Source organism: Solea senegalensis, linkage group LG6 (genome assembly GCF_019176455.1).
Source record: "Solea senegalensis isolate Sse05_10M linkage group LG6, IFAPA_SoseM_1, whole genome shotgun sequence".
In the NCBI taxonomy this organism is placed as follows: domain Eukaryota; kingdom Metazoa; phylum Chordata; class Actinopteri; order Pleuronectiformes; family Soleidae; genus Solea; species Solea senegalensis.
Window position 1 is genome coordinate 22,544,893 of NC_058026.1, and position 24,347 is coordinate 22,569,239.

General features: G+C 41.5%; 2 protein-coding genes across 9 annotated transcripts in view; both read right to left on the minus strand.

Annotated features, from left to right (window-relative positions):
• The window catches only part of prom1b (prominin 1 b), a 29,019-nt gene extending 19,132 nt beyond the window's left edge, over positions 1–9,887 (minus strand). For 7 of the 8 annotated variants that reach the window (XM_044028392.1, XM_044028390.1, XM_044028389.1 and 4 more), the window contains exon 1: positions 9,264–9,887. In XM_044028392.1, the coding sequence (XP_043884327.1) occupies positions 9,264–9,522 (259 nt within the window). In that variant the 5' untranslated portion in view covers positions 9,523–9,887. The remainder of the gene's footprint in view (positions 1–9,263) is intronic. The other variant, XM_044028393.1, reaches the window with a different exon arrangement.
• A 1,888-nt stretch (positions 9,888–11,775) lies between these two features.
• Positions 11,776–22,097, minus strand: tapt1b (transmembrane anterior posterior transformation 1b). Its single transcript, XM_044029033.1, has 14 exons — positions 21,881–22,097; positions 20,460–20,590; positions 20,246–20,364; positions 19,446–19,608; positions 19,225–19,360; positions 18,456–18,553; positions 18,271–18,340; positions 18,025–18,105; positions 17,715–17,824; positions 16,202–16,261; positions 15,083–15,151; positions 14,899–14,975; positions 14,630–14,802; positions 11,776–13,853 (listed from the first exon to the last, which is right to left on the minus strand). The coding sequence occupies exons 1-14, from the start codon at positions 22,056–22,058 to the stop codon at positions 13,600–13,602; spliced, it is 1,719 nt and encodes a 572-aa protein (XP_043884968.1). The 5' UTR covers positions 22,059–22,097; the 3' UTR covers positions 11,776–13,599.
• Positions 22,098–24,347: the final 2,250 nt, after the last annotated feature.

Genomic DNA, 24,347 nt, shown 5'->3' on the forward strand with positions numbered 1-24,347 from the left:
AACAAATAGCAGGACAATGACCCACTTCCTGTGTTTGTAAGACAATGCCATCTGTAGCAGTGGTAGCTCTGGCACTGTAGCAGCTAATCCTCTAAGCTATCCTGTGTATATTAGAGGGATAAGAAGACACAGACTCCCCTCACAGTGAAAGAGGCTGAAATGATTCCTCTTTGAAATTCTGTGACAACACTTTGTGCCTCATTTGTGTGGGTTTTTCTCTAAGTCTCCACCTTAACATGTAAAATGCCCTGAGTTAACATATGTTTTTAGAAATTGAATTGAATCCAAGTTAGAGAATCTAACTAATCTGAACGGTCAAATAACTTTGCTCACATCCGATGCACTGATTTACATTTCACCCCCGTTAATCTTTACTCATGTGTAGCCCTAATCCCCCCCGTCCTCTCTGTTACCAAACAGTCAACAAACAGTGATCTAACTCATTAAAGCTCAAACGTTAACCAACGATGAACAGGTTTACAGGATACACTAATTGGCATGGCAACAGATTATGGAACAAGACCAATATCAAAGTGACACACCACTGAGAAAACATCTACATTTTCTTACATTATTGGGAAACCTGCCCTTTAATCATCAGCCATTTAAAACACTCTGTATTTATACTATATCTGTCGATTGTTACTTTTAGCAGAGATTTACCCTTCATGATGATATCATGATAAATGAGTTTTGAAATCAGTCTTTAGTGATCATAATCAGGATAAAATGTCACATAGTGAAATATTGATTATTGCTCCTGATTAAAAGCTGAACAAATCAATAACAGTATGTTTGCAGTGCTAAAAGGTAATATTGACATATATTGAACATTTGTCCAGGTCAGGTGCAGTAACAACATGGTAATAATAAAGTCATAATTTCTTAATAGGGAAGTAATGTTATGGCAACGACAACTTATAATCAGGGTTCCCACACAAAGCTTTTCCATAACCAATCAAGAATCAACATTTTACTTCGATGCACTAGTCCTATCACCGGCTTTGTCGCAAAACTCTAACATTTGGAATGAAATATCTTAGTCAACATTCACAGTATATTTGTAATAGGAAAGCCAAACATTATTAAAAACACACTTGCCTGGCATTTCTGCAGCTCAGCATCCTTTTAGAGCTTGCTCACTTCACTTGGATGTGAACATAATGCACATAACATGCATCATGCAACATAAGTGAGTCACGTTTAATTTATAGCCAATACATTATAATTTAAAAAAAAAACTGTTCCAAAACATTTATTCATTTTCAAACCATTTCAGGACCTGGAAAACAGTTTTTCTACTTTCAAAACTTTTCCAGGAATTTCAGGACCGCAGGAACCCTGTATTATGAAATCAAGCTTAGCAAGAATATAATACTGTGGTAATAAATAGATAATAATAAGGTGCTTAAATATACCAAATAGCATTAGTAATACCATATCATACTAAATTATACTATCATTTCTAAAGTAATATGCAGGTAACAGCTTGGTAATGACAGTATTAGCGAAATATCTTCACATGGCATTGTTTCATTCATTCATTCATTCATTCATTGTCTACTGCTTTGTCATGGGGGGTTGCTGGAGCCAATCTCAGCTGACATGAATGTGTGTGGTAAACCCTGGACAGGTCACAGTGCATCACAAGGCCAACACTCAGAGACAAACAACCATGAAAGTGTTGGTAAATCAAAATTGATAATTACTATCATGAAGTTGAAATATGTTATGTTTTGTTATTGTTATTATCAAGCTTTTACTTGGGGATTAAAATAGAAATTATATAGCAAATGGTACCGTATAGGGTAACTGAATTTTCTTATTATTTATTTTGGGATCGTAGGACTTGGCCGGCAGAACCTGCCAAACTTCACACCTAAAGAAACTGTCGGCATCTGTGTGTGTGTGTGTGTGTGTTACAGTACACATGATTGTTTTGTACATATGACACATGATGTGCAAAAAAAGCGACGGGACATCCAGGTGGTGTCTACCTGTGCAAGTGTGACAGTGACTCACACTGTGAAGTCCCCCACAGCAGCAGCATATGGTGTGGTGGATTATGGTATTATGCAGTGATGCAGGTGACTGAGAAAGCCTCCTCTAATCGCTGATCTGCTAATTGATTACCCAGCCACCAGCCCTAACCCTGGACACCAAAATGGCAGCAACTTAAACGCCTCAATCCTATTGCACTGTGTCAACGTCCAACCTGACCACAAATAGTTGTACACACTGAACGAAAACAAACCACTTTCAGTTGTTTGGAGCTCTTTATATCCATCACTGGGTTACTATACTACACCGGAGACCAATTCTTTCCCCGTTTCCACTGATCATGTGACAGACCTAATCAATGTGAAATCATAACTTTAGGTCATTATTTCACACAGTCACTGCATGCACATGCTCTTTAAAACCAGTAAGCCACGTTTTGTTTTAGAAGTCCTGTGTTAATCATCCGTGTGGTCCAGAGAGGGAGAGCAGACGTGTGTGCAGATCATTTCTGTCACCGCTGTCTCTTTGAGGTTTTTGGACTTTGCTGTTTAGTTTATGACGTACGACAGGTCAGTCAGATTCCGTAACAGTTCATGTCTATAGTTTTGTAAAGATGTTTTGAAGGTTCAACAGTTTACAAAACAAAACAAGACATTTGTGATAGAGTCAGAACAATATACATGTTACCCCTTACTTAGTCTTTCATAAACACAGCTTATTATAAATTTAACATGTGCCATGGTCACATCACTTCAATCTCTCTGGTGCTGTAATACAGATAATACATTCCTCCATATATTCCTTATTTTATTATTTCCTATATCAGTCTATGCACTATGCATTTTTCTTGCATTGTAGCACATATTTGTCATATCCAGAAAGTTGTGTTAAGTTATGTTTAGTTTTGCCTTCTATTTGTTTTGTGACTTCCTGTTTTATTTTGACATCTCTCTTTCCTCTCGTTTCAGATAACTTGCCCTTCCCCTGTAGTTTTCCCGCCAGTCTGATTATCTTCCCCGCCCTGATTGTTTCCACCTGTTCCCCATTTACTTTGAGTTATATATAGCCTGTGCTTCCCTCTGCCCTGCGTCAGTTCGTCTTGTCTGTCATGCCAGAGAACCCACGCCAATCCATGCCACGTCAATTGTTTGTAAGGTTTTTGCTTTTCTTAGTTGCTACTTTGTTTTGTCCCTTTTTTGAGCCATCAGAGTTTTTTCCTCGTGAAGAGTGATTTTGATTTGGCACCTTGCCTAGACCTTTTGTCTCCTCCCAGTGAGTGATTATAATTTGTTACTTTGGCCTTTTGCTTATCTAGTGATTCCTCGATAGAGTGATTTTCTGTTGATACTTTTCCTCCCTTTGAGAGTGATTTTTATTTGTTACTTTGTCCAATAAATTTGAGTATTTTTGGAAGTTGTCTCTGAGTCGTGCTATTGGGTTCAAGTCCTTGTTCGGTTGTGACATTACGAACTGACCAGCATGAACCCAGCCGACTCAGAACAACTGACAGCGGCCGTTCGCTCCCAGAACACCCGCCTGACTCAGCAGGAGGAGCACATGGCCTCTCTGCACAGTGGCGTGAAGGGGATGGCTAAAAGTCAGGAGGAGTTCAAAGCCTCTATGACAGCCCAAGTTAACCTCCTGGCAAACCAAGTACATCAAGTCCTTGCTCATCTCACAAGGGATCCCTCTCCCTCAGACACCATGACCACACCATCTCCGGCGGATACCAGAGCTTCATTGATCTCAGCTCCCCATGCCACGACTCTTCGCCTTTCCCCCCCAGAAAAGTTTTCTGGTGAGTCAGGAGGATGTCGGGCGTTTATTGTGGACTGTGATATGCATTATGAACACTTGCCCTCAGCCTTTCCTACGGAACGATCGAAGGTGGCATTCATGATCTCCCACCTCACCGGGAGGGCGAGGGCATGGGCTACGGCTGAATGGTCTCGGGATTCAATGATCTGCGGATCCCTCAAGGAGTTTAAACAGGCTCTGCGGAAGGCTTTCGATCCCCTCTCATCCGACCGAGAGAAAGCACGTGAGTTGAGCAACATCAAACAAAATAGAGACTCTGTTTGTGACTATGCTATCCGCTTTCGCACCCTAGCCACGGATAGCGGATGGAATACCACGGCCCTGTATGATGTTTTTCTCAAGGGACTTTCAGATCAAATTCAAGACTTGTTAGTGCCCCTAGATTTGCCTTCTGATCTAGACTCAGTAATGACTCTGGCCATAAGAACAGACAACCGCTTACAGGAGCTACAACGAAGCCGAATGGCCTCTGCAGCTGGTCGTCATCAGGGTCGCGCTGCTGTCACTACACCCAGTTGGCGGAGCTCCTCACGTGCTCCATCACCCATTACCCGGAGGGAGAGGCCATCCGAGGAGGTGGAGGAGCCCATGCAGTTGGGGCGAACCAAACTGTCCACAGAGGAGCGCCGTCGTCGCCTGCAGGAAGGCAGGTGCTTCTATTGCGGACAGCAAGGGCATCTGCTAGCAGCGTGTCCGGCAAAAGGCACAGGCTCACCAGTCGACAGGGGGGTACTGGGGAGACGTTTCTCCTCCACGGAATTCCCTCCTCGAGCTTTAACCCAGACTAAGGTGAGGCATCACAACACCACACTTAGTTTGGAGACTCTCATTGACTCGGGGGCTGATGAAAGTCTCATGGACTGGGATTGTGCCATGAGACTCAAGCTAAAAACAGAACAATTATCTCAGCCTATAGAGGCCAGCGCTCTCGATGGCAGTCGGATTTTTCGAGTGACGCACAAGACTGAACTGCTCACAGTTATCATTGATAACCACTATGAACTTATGCAATTTCATTTATATAACTCTGCCCAGTATCCTCTCATTTTGGGTTTTCCCTGGCTGAAGAAACATAACCCGCACATTGACTGGAGTACTGGGAGGGTCTTGAACTGGGCAGAAGAATGTAAAACCAAGTGTTTAAAGTCTTGTCATAATGTGAAAACTAGTGATAACATTGCCTCTGTTCATGTCACAGACTCTGAAACTCCTGACCTGACTTCAGTCCCAAGATGTTACCACGAGTTGAGTGAGGTATTTAGTAAAAAGAAGGCAACCTCCCTTCCTCCCCACAGGCCTTATGATTGCCCCATTGATTTGATCCCGGGGTCCCCTATTCCTAAGGGTAGACTATATTCCATCTCTGGCCCCGAAAAGAAGGCTATGACCGAGTATATTGAGTCCTCGTTAAAGGCTGGTCTTATCCGCCCCTCTTCATCTCCAGCGGGGGCAGGGTTCTTTTTTGTGGGAAAGAAAGATGGGACACTCCGACCATGTATAGACTATGCACCACTTAATGACATAACTGTTAAGAATCGGTACCCCCTGCCACTAATGTCATCAGCTTTTGATCAGCTTCAGCAAGCTAAGGTTTTCACTAAATTAGACCTCAGAAACGCCTATCATCTGGTTAGGATCAGAGAGGGGGATGAATGGAAAACAGGCTTTAACACTCCTAGTGGTCATTACGAGTACCTAGTCATGCCGTTTGGGTTGACCAATGCTCCTGCTGTCTTCCAAGCAATGATCAACGATGTACTGAGAGACTTCCTGAACCACTTTGTGTTCGTGTATTTAGATGACATATTGATCTTCTCCCCAGATTTAGACTCTCATGTGCATCATGTACGGCAGGTTCTCCAGCGACTGCTGGAGAACCAATTATATGTCAAGACAGAAAAGAGCGAATTCCATGCCGACACTGTATCTTTCCTTGGCTTTATCATAGCCCCTGGAAAGGTGCAAATGGATCCGGCTAAAGTTAGCGCTGTGGCTCAGTGGCCAACACCTGATAGCCGCAAAAAGGTTCAACAATTCTTAGGATTTGCTAACTTTTACAGGAGGTTTATCCGAAACTTCAGTGCCACAGCTGCACCTCTACATGCACTTACCTCTCCTCAGTCTCCCTTTTTGTGGTCCCCTCAAGCTGAGGAGGCCTTCCAGCAGCTCAAAGTGCGATTCACTACTGCCCCCATTCTCACAGTTCCTGATCCCAGCCGGCAGTTTGTGGTGGAGGTGGATGCCTCCAATAATGGAGTGGGGGCAGTACTCTCCCAGCACTCTGAGATGGACAACAAGCTTCATCCCTGCGCCTTCCTGTCTCATAAACTCTCGCCGGCAGAGAGAAACTATGATGTTGGGAACCGTGAGTTATTAGCAGTGAAAAAAGCTTTGGAAGAGTGGAGACATTGGTTAGAGGGCGCACAGCACCCATTCATTGTATGGACAGATCATAAGAATCTGGAATATATTCGCAAAGCAAAGAGACTGAACTCTCGCCAAGCCAGATGGACATTTTTTTTTAACAGATTTAACTTTGTTTTGTCTTATAGGCCGGGGTCCCAGAACACCAAGCCCGATGCCTTGTCCCGTCTGTTTGACCCCGAGCCTACTGCCAAGGAACCGGAGCCCATCCTACCACTGAACCGTGTGGTAGGAGCGGTGAGTTGGCAGATAGAATCTCAGGTGAAGCAGGCTAATGGTGAGAATCCGACACCTAGTGGTTGTCCGGAGAATCGCTTGTTTGTCCCTGTTGTTATGCGTCCACAGGTGATCCATTGGGCTCACACCGGACTGCTCACCTGCCATCCAGGAGTTAAGAGGACCATGTACGTCATTTCCCAGAGGTTTTGGTGGCCCTCCATGGAGAGGGAGGTTCGGGAGTATGTGGAGGCGTGTTCCATCTGTGCCCGCAACAAGACCTCCTCCAGAGCGCAGATGGGGTTGCTGCAGCCACTCCCTGTTCCCACTCGTCCATGGGCTGAGATCTCACTCGACTTCGTCACGGGGCTCCCGGTCTCTGAAGGAAACACCACTGTGCTCACAGTGGTAGACAGGTTTTCTAAAATGACTCATTTCATAGCATTACCCAAGCTTCCATCTGCCAAAAGAACGGCAGAGATTATGATGACTCAAGTATTTCGTATTCATGGTTTTCCCAAAGACATTGTTTCAGACCGGGGGCCCCAGTTCATATCCAGGTTCTGGAAAGAGTTCTGCAAGCTCATCGGGGCCACCGTCAGCCTCACCTCTGGTTATCACCCAGAAGCCAACGGCCAGACGGAACGTCTCAACCAGGAGTTAGAGACCTGTCTTCGATGCCTGGTGTCGCAGAATCCGGCTTCCTGGAGCAAGAAGCTGGTGTGGGTGGAATATGCCCACAACTCTCTTCTCACCTCGGCAACTGGCATGTCTCCATTCCAGTGCGTCTTCGGCTACCAGCCCCCTGTCTTCTCCGAGACAGAAAAGGAGATCATCGTCCCGTCGGCCCATGCCATGGTCCGGCGATGCCACCGCATCTGGGCAGCCGCCCGTAAGGCACTCCTACGCAGTGTGGACCGCATGAAGAGGGCTGCTGATCGGAGGCGCCTACCTGCGCCTGTATACAAGCCTGGCCAGAAGGTCTGGCTCTCTACGCGGGATTTGCCTCTCCAAGTCGCCTCCAGGAAGTTGGCTCCACGGTTCGTGGGGCCTTTCCCAGTGTCCAAGGTCATCGGCCCTTCCGCTGTCCGTCTGCGTTTGCCCCGGTCCATGAGAGTCCACCCCACCTTCCACGTCAGCCGGGTGAAACCGGTTAAGGAAAGCCTCATGGTGCCCGCAGCCGCACCCCCTCCACCTCCCCAGATGGTCGACGGCGGCCCTGTCTACTCAGTCAAGGCTCTGCTGGCTGTGCGCAACAGGGGCCGGGGCAGGCAGTTCCTGGTGGATTGGGAGGGCTACGGTCCAGAGGAACGATCATGGGTTCCTGCTAGCTTTATTGTGGATCCTGACCTCATCACAGACTTTTACAGACGCCACCCTCAGTTATCTGGGCCGTCAGGTGCCGTCCCTAGAGGGGGGGGTACTGTCATATCCAGAAAGTTGTGTTAAGTTATGTTTAGTTTTGCCTTCTATTTGTTTTGTGACTTCCTGTTTTATTTTGACATCTCTCTTTCCTCTCGTTTCAGATAACTTGCCCTTCCCCTGTAGTTTTCCCGCCAGTCTGATTATCTTCCCCGCCCTGATTGTTTCCACCTGTTCCCCATTTACTTTGAGTTACATATAGCCTGTGCTTCCCTCTGCCCTGCGTCAGTTCGTCTTGTCTGTCATGCCAGAGAACCCACGCCAATCCATGCCACGTCAATTGTTTGTAAGGTTTTTGCTTTTCTTAGTTGCTACTTTGTTTTGTCCCTTTTTTGAGCCATCAGAGTTTTTTCCTCGTGAAGAGTGATTTTGATTTGGCACCTTGCCTAGACCTTTTGTCTCCTCCCAGTGAGTGATTATAATTTGTTACTTTGGCCTTTTGCTTATCTAGTGATTCCTCGATAGAGTGATTTTCTGTTGATACTTTTCCTCCCTTTGAGAGTGATTTTTATTTGTTACTTTGTCCAATAAATTTGAGTATTTTTGGAAGTTGTCTCTGAGTCGTGCTATTGGGTTCAAGTCCTTGTTCGGTTGTGACAATATTGTAACATGGATGCCCTTTGGTTATCTATTTTGTGAATTTCAGGATTTGTTCTTTGTATGTATTCTGATATTTTTAAAAGGTATCTTTTTCTCTTGACACAATTTATGTACATTTTTAATTTTCTTCACATGTAATATGTACACAATATTTTGTATTCAGTTATACACGTGCACTACGACAGGATAAAATTCTTCAGTGATTGAAACTGACATTCATTACATTAAATCCTGTTGTTGAAATCTAATGGGCCAGAATTGGGTTCAACACATATTAAACTAGGGCTGTAACTAACAATTATATTCATAATGGATTGATTATTTTTGCGATTACTCAATTAGTCCTTGTTTTGTCCATAAAATGTTGATCTGTGTTTACCAAACCTGGAAATGATGATGTTCTCTAAATGCCAATGTGTGACAAGAGGAGATTGAGAGTCAGAAGACTCTGGAACTCTCTCTGTTGATCTTTGATAAATCAGTTTTAATGTGTTTCTATTTATTTGCTGAAGGCCATGTCCTTTTAATAAACTACTTCTCTGGCTGTAACCAGTTTTGTTTAACTACTTCTTGGTAAGCACTTTGTATTAACTTGATTTTAACTGTTTAGCACTTTTTTAAAACATTACACAGAAAAGTGCTATATAAATAAAGGTTATCATTCATTATTATGTGATCATGAGAAAGTAATCCTGGGAATAAAAAATCAGAGCAGTTCAGCAGAGCGATGGAGGACAAAGAGAGGAATGTGGCGAAGGAGGGGGCGAGGATTATAATCTCACCTTTGGGGAAGGTGTTCGGCTGAATAACGTAGAGAAATGCGTGGACCATGTGGAAGAGTATCCCTATGGCTCCTGGCTCGTAGTAAGCGTGGGTATCATACACCGCCGCCGGTACAAACCCAAAGTCCAGGGGCTCCATGGGCGGAGGAGAGCGCTGTCTCCGCTGTGAGCCCGCCTGCACCTGCCTCTCCTCCGCCCGCTGCTCTCCGGTGGTGGACCCCCAGCAGAGCAGCAGAACCAGACATCGAGTCCACAACATGGCTCACAAATGTCTTACTGTGTCCCAAAAAAGCCTGAATAAAACGGATAAAAGAGAGGGAAGCTCCGAGCCACGGTCGTCCGACAGTCAAACACGGGATGGAGAAGAGAAGACACCCGTCTCTCTGCTCTTTATCCTCGAACTACCGTCCCACTGAAAACTTTTAAACTTCACATCCAGCGCTCGAGATGCTAGCAGCCGTTAGCTCATGGTTTCTCGGTACGGACTCATCACAGACATCTTCCCCGGAGCTCTTCGACGACTCACCGGACCGACGCTCGACGACGTACACGTTCTGATGGCGGTGTCTTCCTCTGTCTCACCGGAGCCACCCGTTGCTGCCACCAGTCCCGCGTGCACGAGAAAGCTCTGCGAGGCTCGTGCACGCTGAAAGCTCGCTGCGCGCATCCCGTGGCGCGCGAGTATCCAATCACCTGTGCAGATCTCCCTCTCTCGCTCTTTTTTTTTTATTTTTAAATGTATTTTTTTTGTTCATTCATTGATTCATTTGTTTATTTATTAAAATATAACTCAAGTGTTAATCGGCGCTTTGTCTGGCAGCCATTTATTATTTATTTATTATTTAATTTTTTTAACAGTAGGAAAATCACAGGTGTCACTGATCAAATTGATGATGGCTGAGTTCTTCCTCAGTTTCAGGGCGCATGCGGGCTCGCTGTCACACTGCTCTCACCTAAATGAACTGAACTGAACAGAGTCAGCATCGTTAATGTGTAATCAGTCACACCTGTGCCTTCCCTGCTAAAACATGTCATCGTTTATAATAATAATAATGACTGTGCAAAGAAAGGGCCCACAGGGCTTCACTGGGTTGGTACAAGACATTTTGAATGAGACATCTTGTTGGCATCAACACAAACAAAATGGCCACAGCCCTCACGAAAAGGTTTAAAATTAAACATTTAAAACAAATAAAAAATAAAAATAATAAAATGATAATTTAAATGAGACAAGAGAGGATAGAGCAATACTCACATTTAATTCATGGCTGCCATTGACTGCTGCAGACTTTGAATGGCAGGCAGCCAATGAGTTAAGGGCCATTCTTTCACTTTGTGAGGCTGATTTACAATATTGTAAATCAATAGTAGTAGTGTCAGAACATCTGAAATTACCAGGGTTTAATGTTAGTTTATCACTACCTTGTGGTCAGTGATAAACTGTATTTTATGGGCCATTTTAAGGTACTTTAACTGGCAAAAAAATAAAAGGACAGAGTGGTCTATAGCCTGTCAAACAAAAACATCATAATTGCAGACAGAAACAGGCTGTCAGTGACAAAATTATCATGCTTTGCCAAGTTATAGACTGTGTTTTACTGTATTTGCTAAGTACAGGTATTTCAGTTAGTCAAAAAGGACTGGATTGGTTACAATCTGTCCATGGGTCTCTCTCATTTCTTTCATTCACAAGATTATCAGTTTTTGGCAAGAGTAATCCTGCATTGTATTTCACTTCACACAGCAACGTTATGGATAAACTCTTGTCATCTTGTGCATAAATAAACAATAAAGTGTGCCTGCCGCAGCAGAGAAATATCACTCATCTACATATATTGGTTCTGTATGTTAAAACAGCCATGGACAGAATGTATATTTATACTGTGAGAACTGTCTGTTTATAGGACAGTCAGTTGACATAATTACAGTGAGCATCTGTATGTTTGTCCAACAGGTGATTGGCTCTTTACTCAGGTCACTGAGCAGCTGACCTTTAGCTCAGAGGTGGATTAAATAGATGGTCAAGGCCAGTGAAATTTTGGCAAGCGATGAAAGCTCGAGTTCGGAAAAAGGAGGAAACCCCCTCAGATTTCTGTAAAAAAGTAACAGCCAGGTCAACTTACGTAAGTCCAGGCAAATAGCTTTGAAGTATGTGACATGTCAGTACTCCCTTTCATTCCGTCTCACTTCTTCACATAGCTCACAATCACCTTACATGACTCCACTTTTCAGTGTGCCGTTAACTTTACATGTGAAAAATGTCTGCGCATTCAGGAAAATGCAAGTCATGTCTGCAGGATGTGATCAGTTCTCCAGGATGGACATTTAGGGGGGAGAAAAGCCGCCTGTTGTGTGTTGGTGAAAGTCTGTGATGACAGACACCCTCCCCTCCTCAGTGATCATTCAGGGGGAAACAGTAGACAGCACTGTTTGCCATGTGAACAGAGCCTGAAGTCACTGAGACTCACTGAGAACAGGAACAGTGAATTCAATAAATTACACAAGAAACGGCTACAAAAAAAAAAATCTTGATTTATTCTCCTATCACATAAGGAGATGCATTACACAGACAGTTGTACATGGAAAAAAGAAATCTGACTCAAACCATTCATGGACTTTCTCTCACACACATACACACTCACGTAATTGATCCCCCATTTGCTAGTATGCATTTATTTTACTGAATAACATTGCTGAGGTAAGTCCAACCTGTTTATGGTCTAACCATAGTGAGGTTGGACTGACCTCCTTTCTTTCTGAGCCCATCACGTTCAACCAGTACAGTTCATTTTATGAACACGATATAAATCAACAAATCACTTTAAATCCTTAAGAATTCTTCAGACCATTTAAAGAAAAACAATCTATTGCATGAAAAATAAAGTCTGCACACTATCAATCACTTGTGTTCGTTTGCTTCCGCGGCCAAGATGTTCTGATTTCATACGGCTTTTCCATGAAACTGACGATTAATTTCCCCAAGTTGCAACTGTAATTTCTTCCAGAAACTCTTACCTTTTAACACGACAAAAAGAAAAAAGGTTATATAAAAATATATAATAAATAAACTTGATATACAGACCAGTATGTAAGTTTAATTTTTGGCTAAAATGTTCTGGGTTAAGAAATCAGAGCTGCAACTTTGAAAACTGGCTTATCTTTTTCTTGGAGTCTTGGAACGTCTGGGATTTTCACTTAGAGTAATGATAATACATGAGAGGCAAAAAGATGGCTGAATTTAAAAGGCCTTGCGAGCCTAAATATCGTCGTATAGTCGTTCAGACTATTTTACCTGCACACATGTAATCTTTACTTCTTGTCATGTCAGCCTGAATATAATGGTAAAATGAAAAACATGTTCAACCAATGCTGGTGCCACACATCATGATTCTTCAACAAGTCATTTCTTCAGTTCACAATTTGCGACATAAAACTTGCGATATGTCCATGTTGTTGATATAATAATCTGAAGCTGCAATGTGTGAATGGCTTTAAAAAAAACGAAGAAATATCTGTTAAACCCGTCTGAGGCTTGGGCATCAGTTAAAGGTAACACTGGCGCCTTCACAGATTGGCACAGTGCAGTGCTTTAAAGTAACAATAGCCACATAAATAACATGATGCTCCAAAGGTCTAAGTTAAGTCCAAATCATACGACCTGAAGATGTAATCTGAGACAATATACGTTGCTCCCATGACTACCACACAATAACTCAATTTAAAATCATGTGTGTGTATGTATATGAGCAGAACGACTGAGGGATTTCAGTGCGTTCTGGTTCATGTTCAATTTTACAAAGGTGGTGTGATATTTTTCATAAAAATCCCATTTGAAATATTATTTTTGAAACGTTTTCAAATTAAAAAAAATTTAAAAACTGACCTTTTTTTTTTGTTGTTGTCTAAAAACATCTCCTCAGTGACGGACATGATTGTGCTTCTGGACACACACTAGCACAGTCCAGCTGTCACCTCCCTTTGAACTCACACAATTTCACATATGCAGACGAGCTCCTCGCTTTTGTTCTCCGCTCCAGCTGCGTACACCAGTCTGACACTTTGCAGTCATCGATATGCATTTCTGCAGATTGCCGTGACGACCGCAGCGCAGCCTCAGAGACCTGAAAGTGACTTGACCAGCTGGACACATCAGAATGACCCTCTGAGGACTGCAGTAACAGCTTGATGCCTTGGCTGGTTTTGTCAGTAATAAATAAATAAATATTTTGGGGTCAGGTGCACAAGAATGAGTCCGGCATGAACATGCTCCATGACCCGTGTCTGATCCCTGAACTCTTGCTGTGTTTAGGACTCTGACTGGTCGTTCCTTTGGCACTCAGTCTATTCTGTTGCCACAGATGGTGAAGCGGTCAATCTCGAGCAAGTCTTTTTTGGGTGTTCTGTTTTTGAGTCCATCTCCTTCCAGTCCCGTGTCAGTGTTGATGATTTTGTCGTCCTCCTCTTCGTCTGGTGTTGTCAGGAATGTGTCAGAGTCGCTCTTGGGAACTGTGGGGGCAGGCGTCTCTGGGATGGTGGGGAGCTGAGAATTGTCTGACGTCAGTGATGGTCCTCCTTTGTCTGCTGTGGCTTCTGTTAACGACAGAGACGGTGGTTAATTAAAGCTAGTGTCGATGAAGTACTTGGATAAAATGTGTGTTTAATAGCTCTGAAATGTGTCTCTCAGTCTTTTTTGAGTATTCATTTTCTTTTCTCCATAGAAACCCAATCATTTATACTCTTGGACTGAATATGCAAAAGTCCTGTTAGTGCTTTAAGGTAAAAAAAAAAGATCCTGTGACTGATACTGGACATTATGAACATTAGAAGTATAGTGAGTAACTTTTAAACGTAAACAAATGTCTGTTACAATGTGTCTCTCAGCATTGCTGTGTTTCAATGTCAACGTTGCCTGTAGACATTCCCACGCTGCACACAGGAAGTGATTTGTCTTTTGTCAAGACAGACAGAGGTTACATGTCATCCACATTCAGCAGTTTGACCCGCCCACCCCTGCACTGCTGCTGTATACAGGTCTGTAGGTCTGATAGTACTGCTGGACAGAGCCCGTTTTTCAGATGGAGGACACAGCATACATATAGTTACATTGTTTTTGTTCACAAAAAACATCAACAATACAAAAAAAAACCACCACAAGTTACACGCTGCAGCTTTAACATGCTGATACGCTAATAATCTAATTTAAAAAGTTGAAAAAGGCTCAATCGCATTGGCGGTAAAGAGAAAATCATGAATCACAGAGGCAGGTTTGAATCAGATTTGAATATTTGAAGGTTCTGAATTTAAGCTAAAAGAGGATGAAGAAGTAGTTCCTGAATAGACAGAAATGGGTTACATTCAATACGAACCTTGCTGCGGTGCAGTGTGAACATGTTTGGTCCTGTGGGCTCTGGAGTTCACACGGCTGGAGGCTGCAGAGGGAGGTGGGTCGAAGAGCTTTTCCTCCATGTTGGCTTCTTTGACGAACACACAAGAAGTTCCCAGCAGAACGATACTGTTGAGCACTTTTAGAGTAATCATCCTGTTCTCAAAAAAGGGAAAAGATAATTGATTGAAACACACAATAAAACACACTATTTTGTGGTCAAAATCTTTGAAATGACACATTTGTACTTACCCAAAGTAAAAGAGTAGGACGCACATAAAGGAGAGTGAGCCCTGGATTTTCACTGAGCTCATCACTACTCTTATCAACTGCAAAAGGGGAACAGAGACATAACATTACATTTATACAGTAAACACACACACACGCACTGTGTCAGTAGCAAAAGATTATTTAACAGAGACTAAATGTGACTGACCAGCAGAGCTAAAGGCAGAGGGATGAAGCCCATTCTCCTGGACACTGAGTCACTGTAGTCTGTGTAAGCCTGGAGACACAATTCACTCATTATTCCAAGGAAACATGACCTATCAAACTTTTACATTTGCAACTAAGATATCAGTAGTTGGTTCTAAAGATAAAGGTGACGATCCATCCCTGGTGTACTCAATGAGACACTGTGTCCAGCAGGTGTAAACAGTGGGAGGCTGCTTGAACTTTATTTCCTACTTGGCCTAATTATATTTAGTTTATTATTAGCTGGGGAGGCTAAATGTAGCACTTAATTTACATTGTCCCATTCAATTTGCAGTGATTTAGGAAATATGACTCATGGGTTATTGTATATATCATTATCTTTTTGTTTAAGGAGAAGAAGAAAACTGCAATGATTGATACAATTGAAGGAACAAGGGCCTTTCTACATGGAGTTGTGCGTGTGTGTTTTCTCCGGGTTCTCCGGTTTCCCAGCACCGTCCAAAAACATGCAGATTAGACAAATTGGACACTCTAAATTGACCATAAATGTGACAGTGGATGGATGTTTGTCTCTATATGGCCCTGTGATGGACTGGCGATCTGTCCGGGATGTATGTACCTATCTTATCCTATCACTAAGCTTTGGAATGGTCTGCCACTGCACATTAGACAGGTTTCCTCTCTGTCTCATTTTAAAACTATTCTTAAAAGTCACCTCTTTTCTTTGGCTTTTAACACCACGTAGTGTTGATTTTATGTGTTTTTATGTGATTGTATTTGTTTTATGTGGACACATGCATATTATTTCAATGTATTTATTTATTTATTTTATCCCTGTTTTATTCTTTGTACAACACTTTGGAAACCTTGTGTTTGTTTAAACTTGTGCTATATAAATAAAGTGGATTGGATTGGATTGGATTATGTCAGCTGGTATTGGCACCAGCAACCCTCATGTGGAGGATAAAGCGGTAGAAGATGACTGATTGAATAAATCAGAATCGCAATACGGATAAAATTGGGACCAAGGTACAGTGAACAAAAAGCACCCAGCCCTGTAAAATAATTCAATATATTTTTTCTAATATCAAAATTGCTCATCAGTTTACATTTTACTCACATTTTTCTGTCGACTGCTGACAAGATCAAAGGCAAGGCTGGCTCGGTATTCTCCGTACACCTGGAAAATGACAACAGGACAACAAAAACAACACGCTTGTCAGCTGAAGTCTAAATGAATACAAAATTATGCCATTACTAACTTATATAAATGTTAACAACAATAAATACTGACTAAAGTCTAACAATAAGTTACATTTTTATCAGTTGGTTTTTTGGATAGATGCAAGTTAGGCAAGGCTACAACCGACATTTACTTTCATAATCAATTATTTTGTTGATTAGTTGTTTGGTCAAAGAAAACGTCAGAAAATGTTGAAAAATGTTGATCAGACCTCAAAAATCATGAGGTCCTCAAAAGTCTTGTTTTGTCCAAAAACCAAATTATTCAGTTTAAATGATTACATTGTCATGAGCAGCAAAGAAACTTCTGAAAAATCAGAATCAGCTTATCAGAAACACTTTTTGGATGAAAAAATTGTTTTCGTAATTGGCCGATTACAGATAATTAAAAAATGGCAAACATTTGACTGATAATTCCACCTCTAGATGACAGTTTGTACACAGCAGAAATAAAGATGAGATCTGTTTAAAACACAACAAAAAACAATGTGCACACAATAATTAAATGAAAACAAGTATCGATGCGAGTGAGGTTTGTGTGATTAGGATTGACAGTCTGGAGATAAAAGGGTTAATCCCTTCCTGTATCCATTACATAACCATGGTTACAATTCCTTGAGGGAAATCAAAGGACGGGGAAACAATGTCGGAAGTGAACAAGGTTGCTATAAAACAGGAAGAAACCTGAACAGACAGTTTCCCTTTGGTGTGAGTCAGAGGATGGTGTGTAAATGTGTGTGTGTGTGTGTATCAAAGACTAATCCTGGTCATTATTAGGTAACAGTACTAGTTACCTGACTAGGGCTGCAGTTTGAAAACAGCATTCCTCTTTCTCACACAAGAGGACACACCCCAGTTAAATGTGAACAGTGACAGATGTTAACGATGTAGTGTCATTTACATTTATATATATTTTAATTACAGATATCAGAAATACCATAACTTCAAACTTTATATCATTTTCAAAGCTGAACTGCATCTGCATGTAATGAGACCTTTACGTTGCATCTCCTTCTACCTTAGGCTAAGAAACTTCATCAATCCCCCTCATCTATGTGTATAACATACATCTACTTCTTGGGGGTTATAAAAAAAATAATTCCTTTAAGAAATTTGATTCAATATCTTTGGTAGATTTCATTTTGTCACATACACATGGGTCTTAAGACAAATATTAATTAAACGAAAAAGAAAAATGGTGTTTCAGAGTAACCCAACTTATTTTAACTTATGGCTATTAACAAATTGTGTTGACACACTTTAAAGTGAGTGAACTATGACTATGAGAAAATTCCCTAAATACTGGTGGCTACTGGGCCGTCATCACTCACAGAGCAGCACTATGCATAAACTGTAAACATTCACTACATAGTGAAGGTAATACTACTCACATCCGCACTGATGTCATTGAATTTTGTGATGAATGCATGCTTGACAACATCCACGGCAACTTCTGATGCTATCACCATGACTACATCCGGAAACAGTACCCACAGGTGGTCTAAAAACAGAAAAATCACATCAAAAACTCATCAGTGTCAATATTCAGAGCAACACTAGTATTAATACAGAGATACAAGTCAGAGAAAGCAAAGTGTAGAAAGACAGAGAAGATGGGAGTGTGGTTTTCACATCTAACACTCATATACACAGGTGAAGCAGCTGTGTAGATCTGAGCTACAGCAGCAGTGTGTTGGTTACCAGGGTTCCATGAAAACTGCTCCATGTTTCTCAGACAGACGATGAGCAGGAGGATGTAGTTGGTGAACCTCTCTTTTATGTCTGTGGGAAACAAACAAATCAATCCTGGATTAACCTACTTTGTGCTCACAGGGGCCGAGTTTGATTTCATAAATTTACCTTGTCCTGAAATCACCAAGTTAAAAAAACACAACCCCTGCAGATTTATGTGGCACGTGTTACTCTTTAATTCACCATGACACTTACCACTGTTAGACATCTGGAAAAGGTTGTTCTTTTCAAACTTCTTAAACACGCTTCCTTTAATCTCCACAAACTGTAAGTGAACACAGAAACAACCCGACTGAAGTCATGCTGCTGCTGCTGCTGCTGCTGCTGCTGCTGCGTGCACTGGTGAACAGAGTGAACATGGCAGTGTACGTCACACTCACGTTGTTTGACATCATGATGGTGAGCAGAGATTTGTTGTGGGAGTTGAAGGCGACATTGAGAGTCGTGGCCTGAACCATGATGAGGAGGGCATGAAGAACTAAGGACACTTGTGTTAAGGAGAGAGCAAAAATACGCCGAGAGCTTTTTATTCTGATATATACCTCATGCTAAACACAACTAGTTTGATATAAAGCTGTGTTGGGTTGCAGATAATGAACAGTACATTCCACTACTGAGTTAATTGCTAATTATTTTGAATTAAACTACCAACTGTTGGTCTATGACATGTCTAAAATTGTAAATAATTACAATTACATTTTCATCTTTAGCAACATCTTTGCACTCTTTGTCCAAAACAGAAATGTATTCTATTTATTTTGCTTACTTACTATCAGTGAGACATTTTCAAATGTTCTGTCATCTGGTACAGACAGCCTCTCACATAAAATCCTGTAATTGTAGTTAATATATCTGAATTATCAATCATGTCTGTTATTGTTTGTATTCAGCTAATACAGTATGAATTATTTATGCCTGTTTCTTCATGTAATAATCTGCACTTTTTAAAAATGCATTTAAAGATTTATAGATTAAATTCAGACAAAGCTATTATTGAAATAACTGAATATATCACATTGACTGATAACGACTAACTGTTCTGAATCTATTCTATCTTCTAAACCTTTGTTAATGACCACTCATGTGCAGAAGGACACAGACCCACACAGACAGGCAACAACAACTGCCAGTCATTCTCAGTGAGGATACAGACGTAGAGCACGGCCATGAGGAAGTGAGGAATCACCCCTATGTGAGCTCTCTTCTTCTCCTTGGGCTCAGTGGCTGTCCAGTACAGAGCGTCCAGGATGTCCTGACCAAATGAGGAGAAGAGGCGATCTGCCACCTGATAACACAAAACAAAGGGAAGTGAATGAATGAGTGCTGGCTGACTTACAATCAGAACATTCATAAAGAGTATTTAGGTGTACCTCTAACATGTTGTATATGATGTACAGTTTGATGACAGACTGTCCCCTGATGAGGTGATACATCATGGCGTAATCCACGTAACTCATCATTGAGTAACACAACACCATGATGAAGCCTTTTAGCACATCACACACCTGTGCTGGCTGGAGCAGGCGTGAACCACTGAAACACACACACACACACACACACACACACACACACACACACACACACAGCAACAGATGACAGTCTGAGCAGTCAGGGAAAGTATCGCTGCCCCCTACAGGTCAAGGTCAATAATGCAACAACTGCTCCTGTCATGAAAAACAATGAGCCAAATGTATTATTTGTAAGATTGTGCCAATCATTGGCTGTAATCAGGATTCATTTCCTGTATCACCTAATATACAGTTTGTCCCCAATCATTTTAAGCTATTTGGTCAATAGTATGAGGAGAGGTTATTCAAAAAGATAATTAAATCAAGAAAAGTCCTCATACTTTGACAACAAAAGAAAGGTTTAGGTTCCTGCTTAATAAAACACTTAAAACTAAATTGTTTTTCAGTTAGTTAGTTGAAAATGCCTCATGTTACCATTTATTATATATTATAGATGAGCAGAAACAGGTTTATAGAGATAAATACTGGCTTTAAATGCACTGTAAACCATACATAACAAATTTAAAATCAATACCAATAGCCAAGTGTTTGAACAGAAAAGCTTTCAATGATTAATCAGGTACTGAACATCTGCGTGGTCAAAGGTCGATTGAGGACACCACTTAAATTCTGTATACCTGGCACTTCTGTATGAACTTTACCTGAGGCCACAGCATGGCAGCGTGATGAGCCGTAAAAGGGCTAGAATCACTCTGAGGGGCAACAGCGTGAACACGTAAAGAAAAGCATCCAGACACAGGAAGAAGCCAAATATCATCAACTAAATAGAGAGAGGGAGAGGGGGGAAAATGCATTATTTAAATCATTTATTTTATAAATACACAATTTCCCAGAATACATATTTTCTGTATTTACCTTCTCCAGCTCCTTGGGGATGCGAAGACAGGTGTAGACCCGCTCTCTGCGCTCTGTGTATTTAGCCTCATTGTGTTCCAGGAAGTAGCCTCTGGTTAGCTCAGTAGTTATAAATCTAACCAGAGAAAGGTCTACATACACAACGACAGAGGACCAGCATTGAGAAATATACATAGACAACATATACAGTAAATCAAATACCTCTTTCTTAGACTTCCATGAATGAGACAGGTGTGCTTTTCTCTTGCCACATACAATGCAACCTGATACCAATAATATCGCGATACAACGTTTCTGTGATAACCATTATATTGAAAGACTAGCAATATATTACGATATCTGTCCAAATGAAGAAAACAAGTGCACGATTTCTCATAAAGTCTATGTACAGTACTGAACGTGGATGGGGCATCTCTTAATGTAGCGTTCTCCGCTATTATCCCGCTGTAAACTCCCTCTTCTTTGGCAAAGTAACTTCTTTCCCACATTAATTTGAGCAGCATCAAGTAGGGACACCCAGTTAGTGAAACAGACAGGGACTGTTTACTTTAGAGTGCCTTAATATCGATATTTGCCCGGGAGTATCGATTATCGTCTTGCACGAGGGAAGGACGGTGATGTATCACCAAATCGATATTTTGACCCACCCCTATTCAACACACAGTAATAGTGAATTAGCCATGAAATGTCACATTAATGGAGCCCAATGCTAGTCAGACCGAGGAATCTACATCCCAAGAACAAACATAACCTTGGAGTAGCGCCAGGGTTGCCAGGTTGGTTGGTTTTCCGGGAGAGACTATAGGTGAAATTGGCAGGTGTAGAAACACTAACCACAGGAAACACGGTGATAAAACTATTGTAATATGCCACATGGCCACACTAAGAGTCAGATGTTGCATTCATAACTCAGTTTAATCTTTACACTTCACAAATACCATCAGATCCAATTCATTCAGCAACGCCCGTAAATCCGCTTACAAATCCCCTAAAAAAAAAGAAAAAAGAAACTCCTCGTGACTGAAGAACCTGCCAACGAAATCAACGTTTATAAAATGTCCCTTCAGTCTCTACGTTATTGTTTGATAGTTGCTCAGACAGACATATAGTAGCGAACAGTAATAAGAAACTACTCTGGGTATTTTCGGCGTGCTCAACTTTTCAACGTGTAAACAAAAAATGTTAGGATTCTGATGTGGGGGCACTTTTGACAAGCAGATCTGGCAACACCGAGCAGCGCCCAGAGCTGAACAATCTCAACTGAATGAGAAGCAAATGTGTGTTTAAGCAACGAGGTGATCTTAGATAAATAGACTTTTACACTGCAAGAAACAAAACAAACCAACAAACAAAACAATCACTCAGTTGTTAGCTTAGCTGTCAAACTGATGCCTCTGTAGCTGAGGAAAGCTAGCTCTCACCTGCCAGGTTGCGTTTCTTGCTCATGCTGCCACCGTTTTTATCGCTGAATCCCAAAGTCTCCGTGACCCCGTCGTTCTTTTTGATCTTCTCGGGTTTGGCAGCTCCTGTGTCCCTCTGCGTGCCCTCTCTCTCCCGCTCCTTCTCCTCTCCCAGACCTGTCGACAGCGAGTCCGCCATCTTCACCAAACGGCCTCAGCTGCTGCTGGGGAGATGCGTCACTCACCGTGATGTCACCACGCACAGCAGTGTCACGAACTCGCCAGCAGGTCGCAGTAAATGGCCACTGAGCTTTGAACTGCGACGGAGAACTTTGATCTGTGGAAGGCAGCGTTGCACCTCTCACTGAGGAGCCTGTAGGAAATTCTTTTTTAGATTATATTTGTAAGAATTACACATCACAAGATTGGTATAGAAATATTTTTTACATTGCTGTGTCATCAGCGTCTGCGCCTAATAAAGGAAGCAATTAGACAAAGTAGTATTTTTGTGCAATGAACCTTTAAAATCTGGCCACGCCCCTCCCCTCAACACAAACACCGGTGTCTAACTGTCAAAAACAGAAAGCAATGTCTTCTGAAATTGTCCTATTTCAAGAATGGTTCATGATACAGATGAACTTTTGTGAGCTTCAGGAGGCTTTCAGGGGCTCCTACATTTAAATGTGTGCAAACTGACAGAGAAATCACCCTCATTTTCAATTTTTACAAACTCCAGAGCTGAGTTTTAACATGGGAGTCAATGGGAGGTTTGGTCAACACTCTCTGTTCTTCTGTGTGATTTTAAGAAAAAACGCAAGTTATATGAAAATGAAAACAACACACAGGGCTAGACAATAACTATAGCAACACTTTATGTAAAAAAAAAGTTTGTGTATGATTGAAAATTGTGGGCAGGAAAAGAGTTTATTTAGAGATTTTTGTGATTATTTTCATGGACCTTCAGCTAGAGTGTGAGTGACATCATCAATGATGTCACCACTCTAACAGGGTGCATGCAATACACAGTCATTATAAAAATCAGAAAAGGTCAAAAGAAAACATCATAGATATGAAAATGTCAATTTAACTGAAAAAAGTCTCAAGTCTTGTGACCCATTTAAAGTAAACACCATGTAACTACGTTAAAGTAGGATGTGACTGTGAGGCTCCAAAATGGGCTGGTTTGTGATAAATTTTTAGACCCTTCTCCATTCATTCCTGTGAGAAAAATTCTTCTTCCATGGTTATGCAAAATGCTTAGAAAAGACAAAGCACACCATCTCCGGTCAAATTGCACATTTTGATATAGGATATAGTGTGGGTTTCCTAAAAACTGTTGGGACGAGTTCTGCAGTGAAATTTCGGCAGAAGAGGAAACTGGTGAAGAAGAAGAAGAAGAAGCCCGGCACAATAACAATGGATGCTTGCTTTGCAATACCAAGCGTTCTTCACTGGTTCACCTTGGTAAGCAGACATTGATAATTCTTACCTGGAGTTTTCCAGGCAGAATTGAAGAATCCTCTTGGATGAGAGATGAAACGTCACCCTAAGTCCAGCTGCCTTTGTCTAAACTCTTGAAGATACCATGACCTGGACGACAGAGAACCTTCACAAACATGTCAATTATACTGAAATAAAATACTGCATAGCTAATGAATATGCTGTAGTCTGCCATGTGCACTGAAGTAAAGCGGATGACACTGTGCCATGCATGCACCTGGGTACGTACTGTACATGAAGCATAAAGGTGTGGCAAGAACAGGATTCAGGAACAGGAACATTGGCCCCCAGCTCCATTACATTTGACTGGATTAGTTTTTCCCTGGGGCAAAATGAACAGCCCAAACCTTGTAACCCCTTTGTTACAATCTACTCTGAACACTATATGGAGTCATTTGTGATTTTGTGTAAAATACATTATTATATATAATACAATCAGCCCATTCAAATTAACACTAACATGCAACATGCACTGGACACAGGGCTTTCGGGGCCTTTGGACAATCCATAACATTTTAGATTAATTAATTGTCATAACCTTTCATGATAAAGCTCATTCAGAGGCATAAAGGTAACAAGAAGAGTAAACGTGCTGAAATATTCAATACAAAATAAACTGCAACTGTAATGTATAGTGTATCCTACCTCAGCAATTATGCCAGATATTGGAATAAAAACAAGAGTATTTAAGTCAATGTATGTCCACAATGAAAAAACACACACACACTGAATAACCAGAAAGAAAAAGATCAATAACAATGAAAAACAAACAAATGAATTAAGAATAATACTGGTGTGAGTGGAAAAATATTGACTTTTTTTTATACAATTAGTAATTGCAGGATAAGCAAGGAGACAGTGAAGGAGTTGGCAGGTCTCAATAACATTGTACTCACTAAAGGCACAATTATTCACAAGATAGACTGAGATTAATCAGTGGAGCATGAGATTGTTATCCCAGTGTGACCTTAAGGGTGTGACAATGACC

Coding starts and splice junctions, on each gene's coding strand:
- tapt1b (XM_044029033.1), bottom strand. CDS start 22,058: ATGGCGGACTCGCTGTCGACAGGTCTGGGAGAGGAGAAGGAGCGGGAG. Junction 18,341..18,455: donor CCATCATGATGTCAAACAAC/GTGAGTGTGACG, acceptor GTTCACTTACAG/TTTGTGGAGATTAAAGGAAG. Junction 16,262..17,714: donor TCAATGACATCAGTGCGGAT/GTGAGTAGTATT, acceptor GTCATTTTCCAG/GTGTACGGAGAATACCGAGC.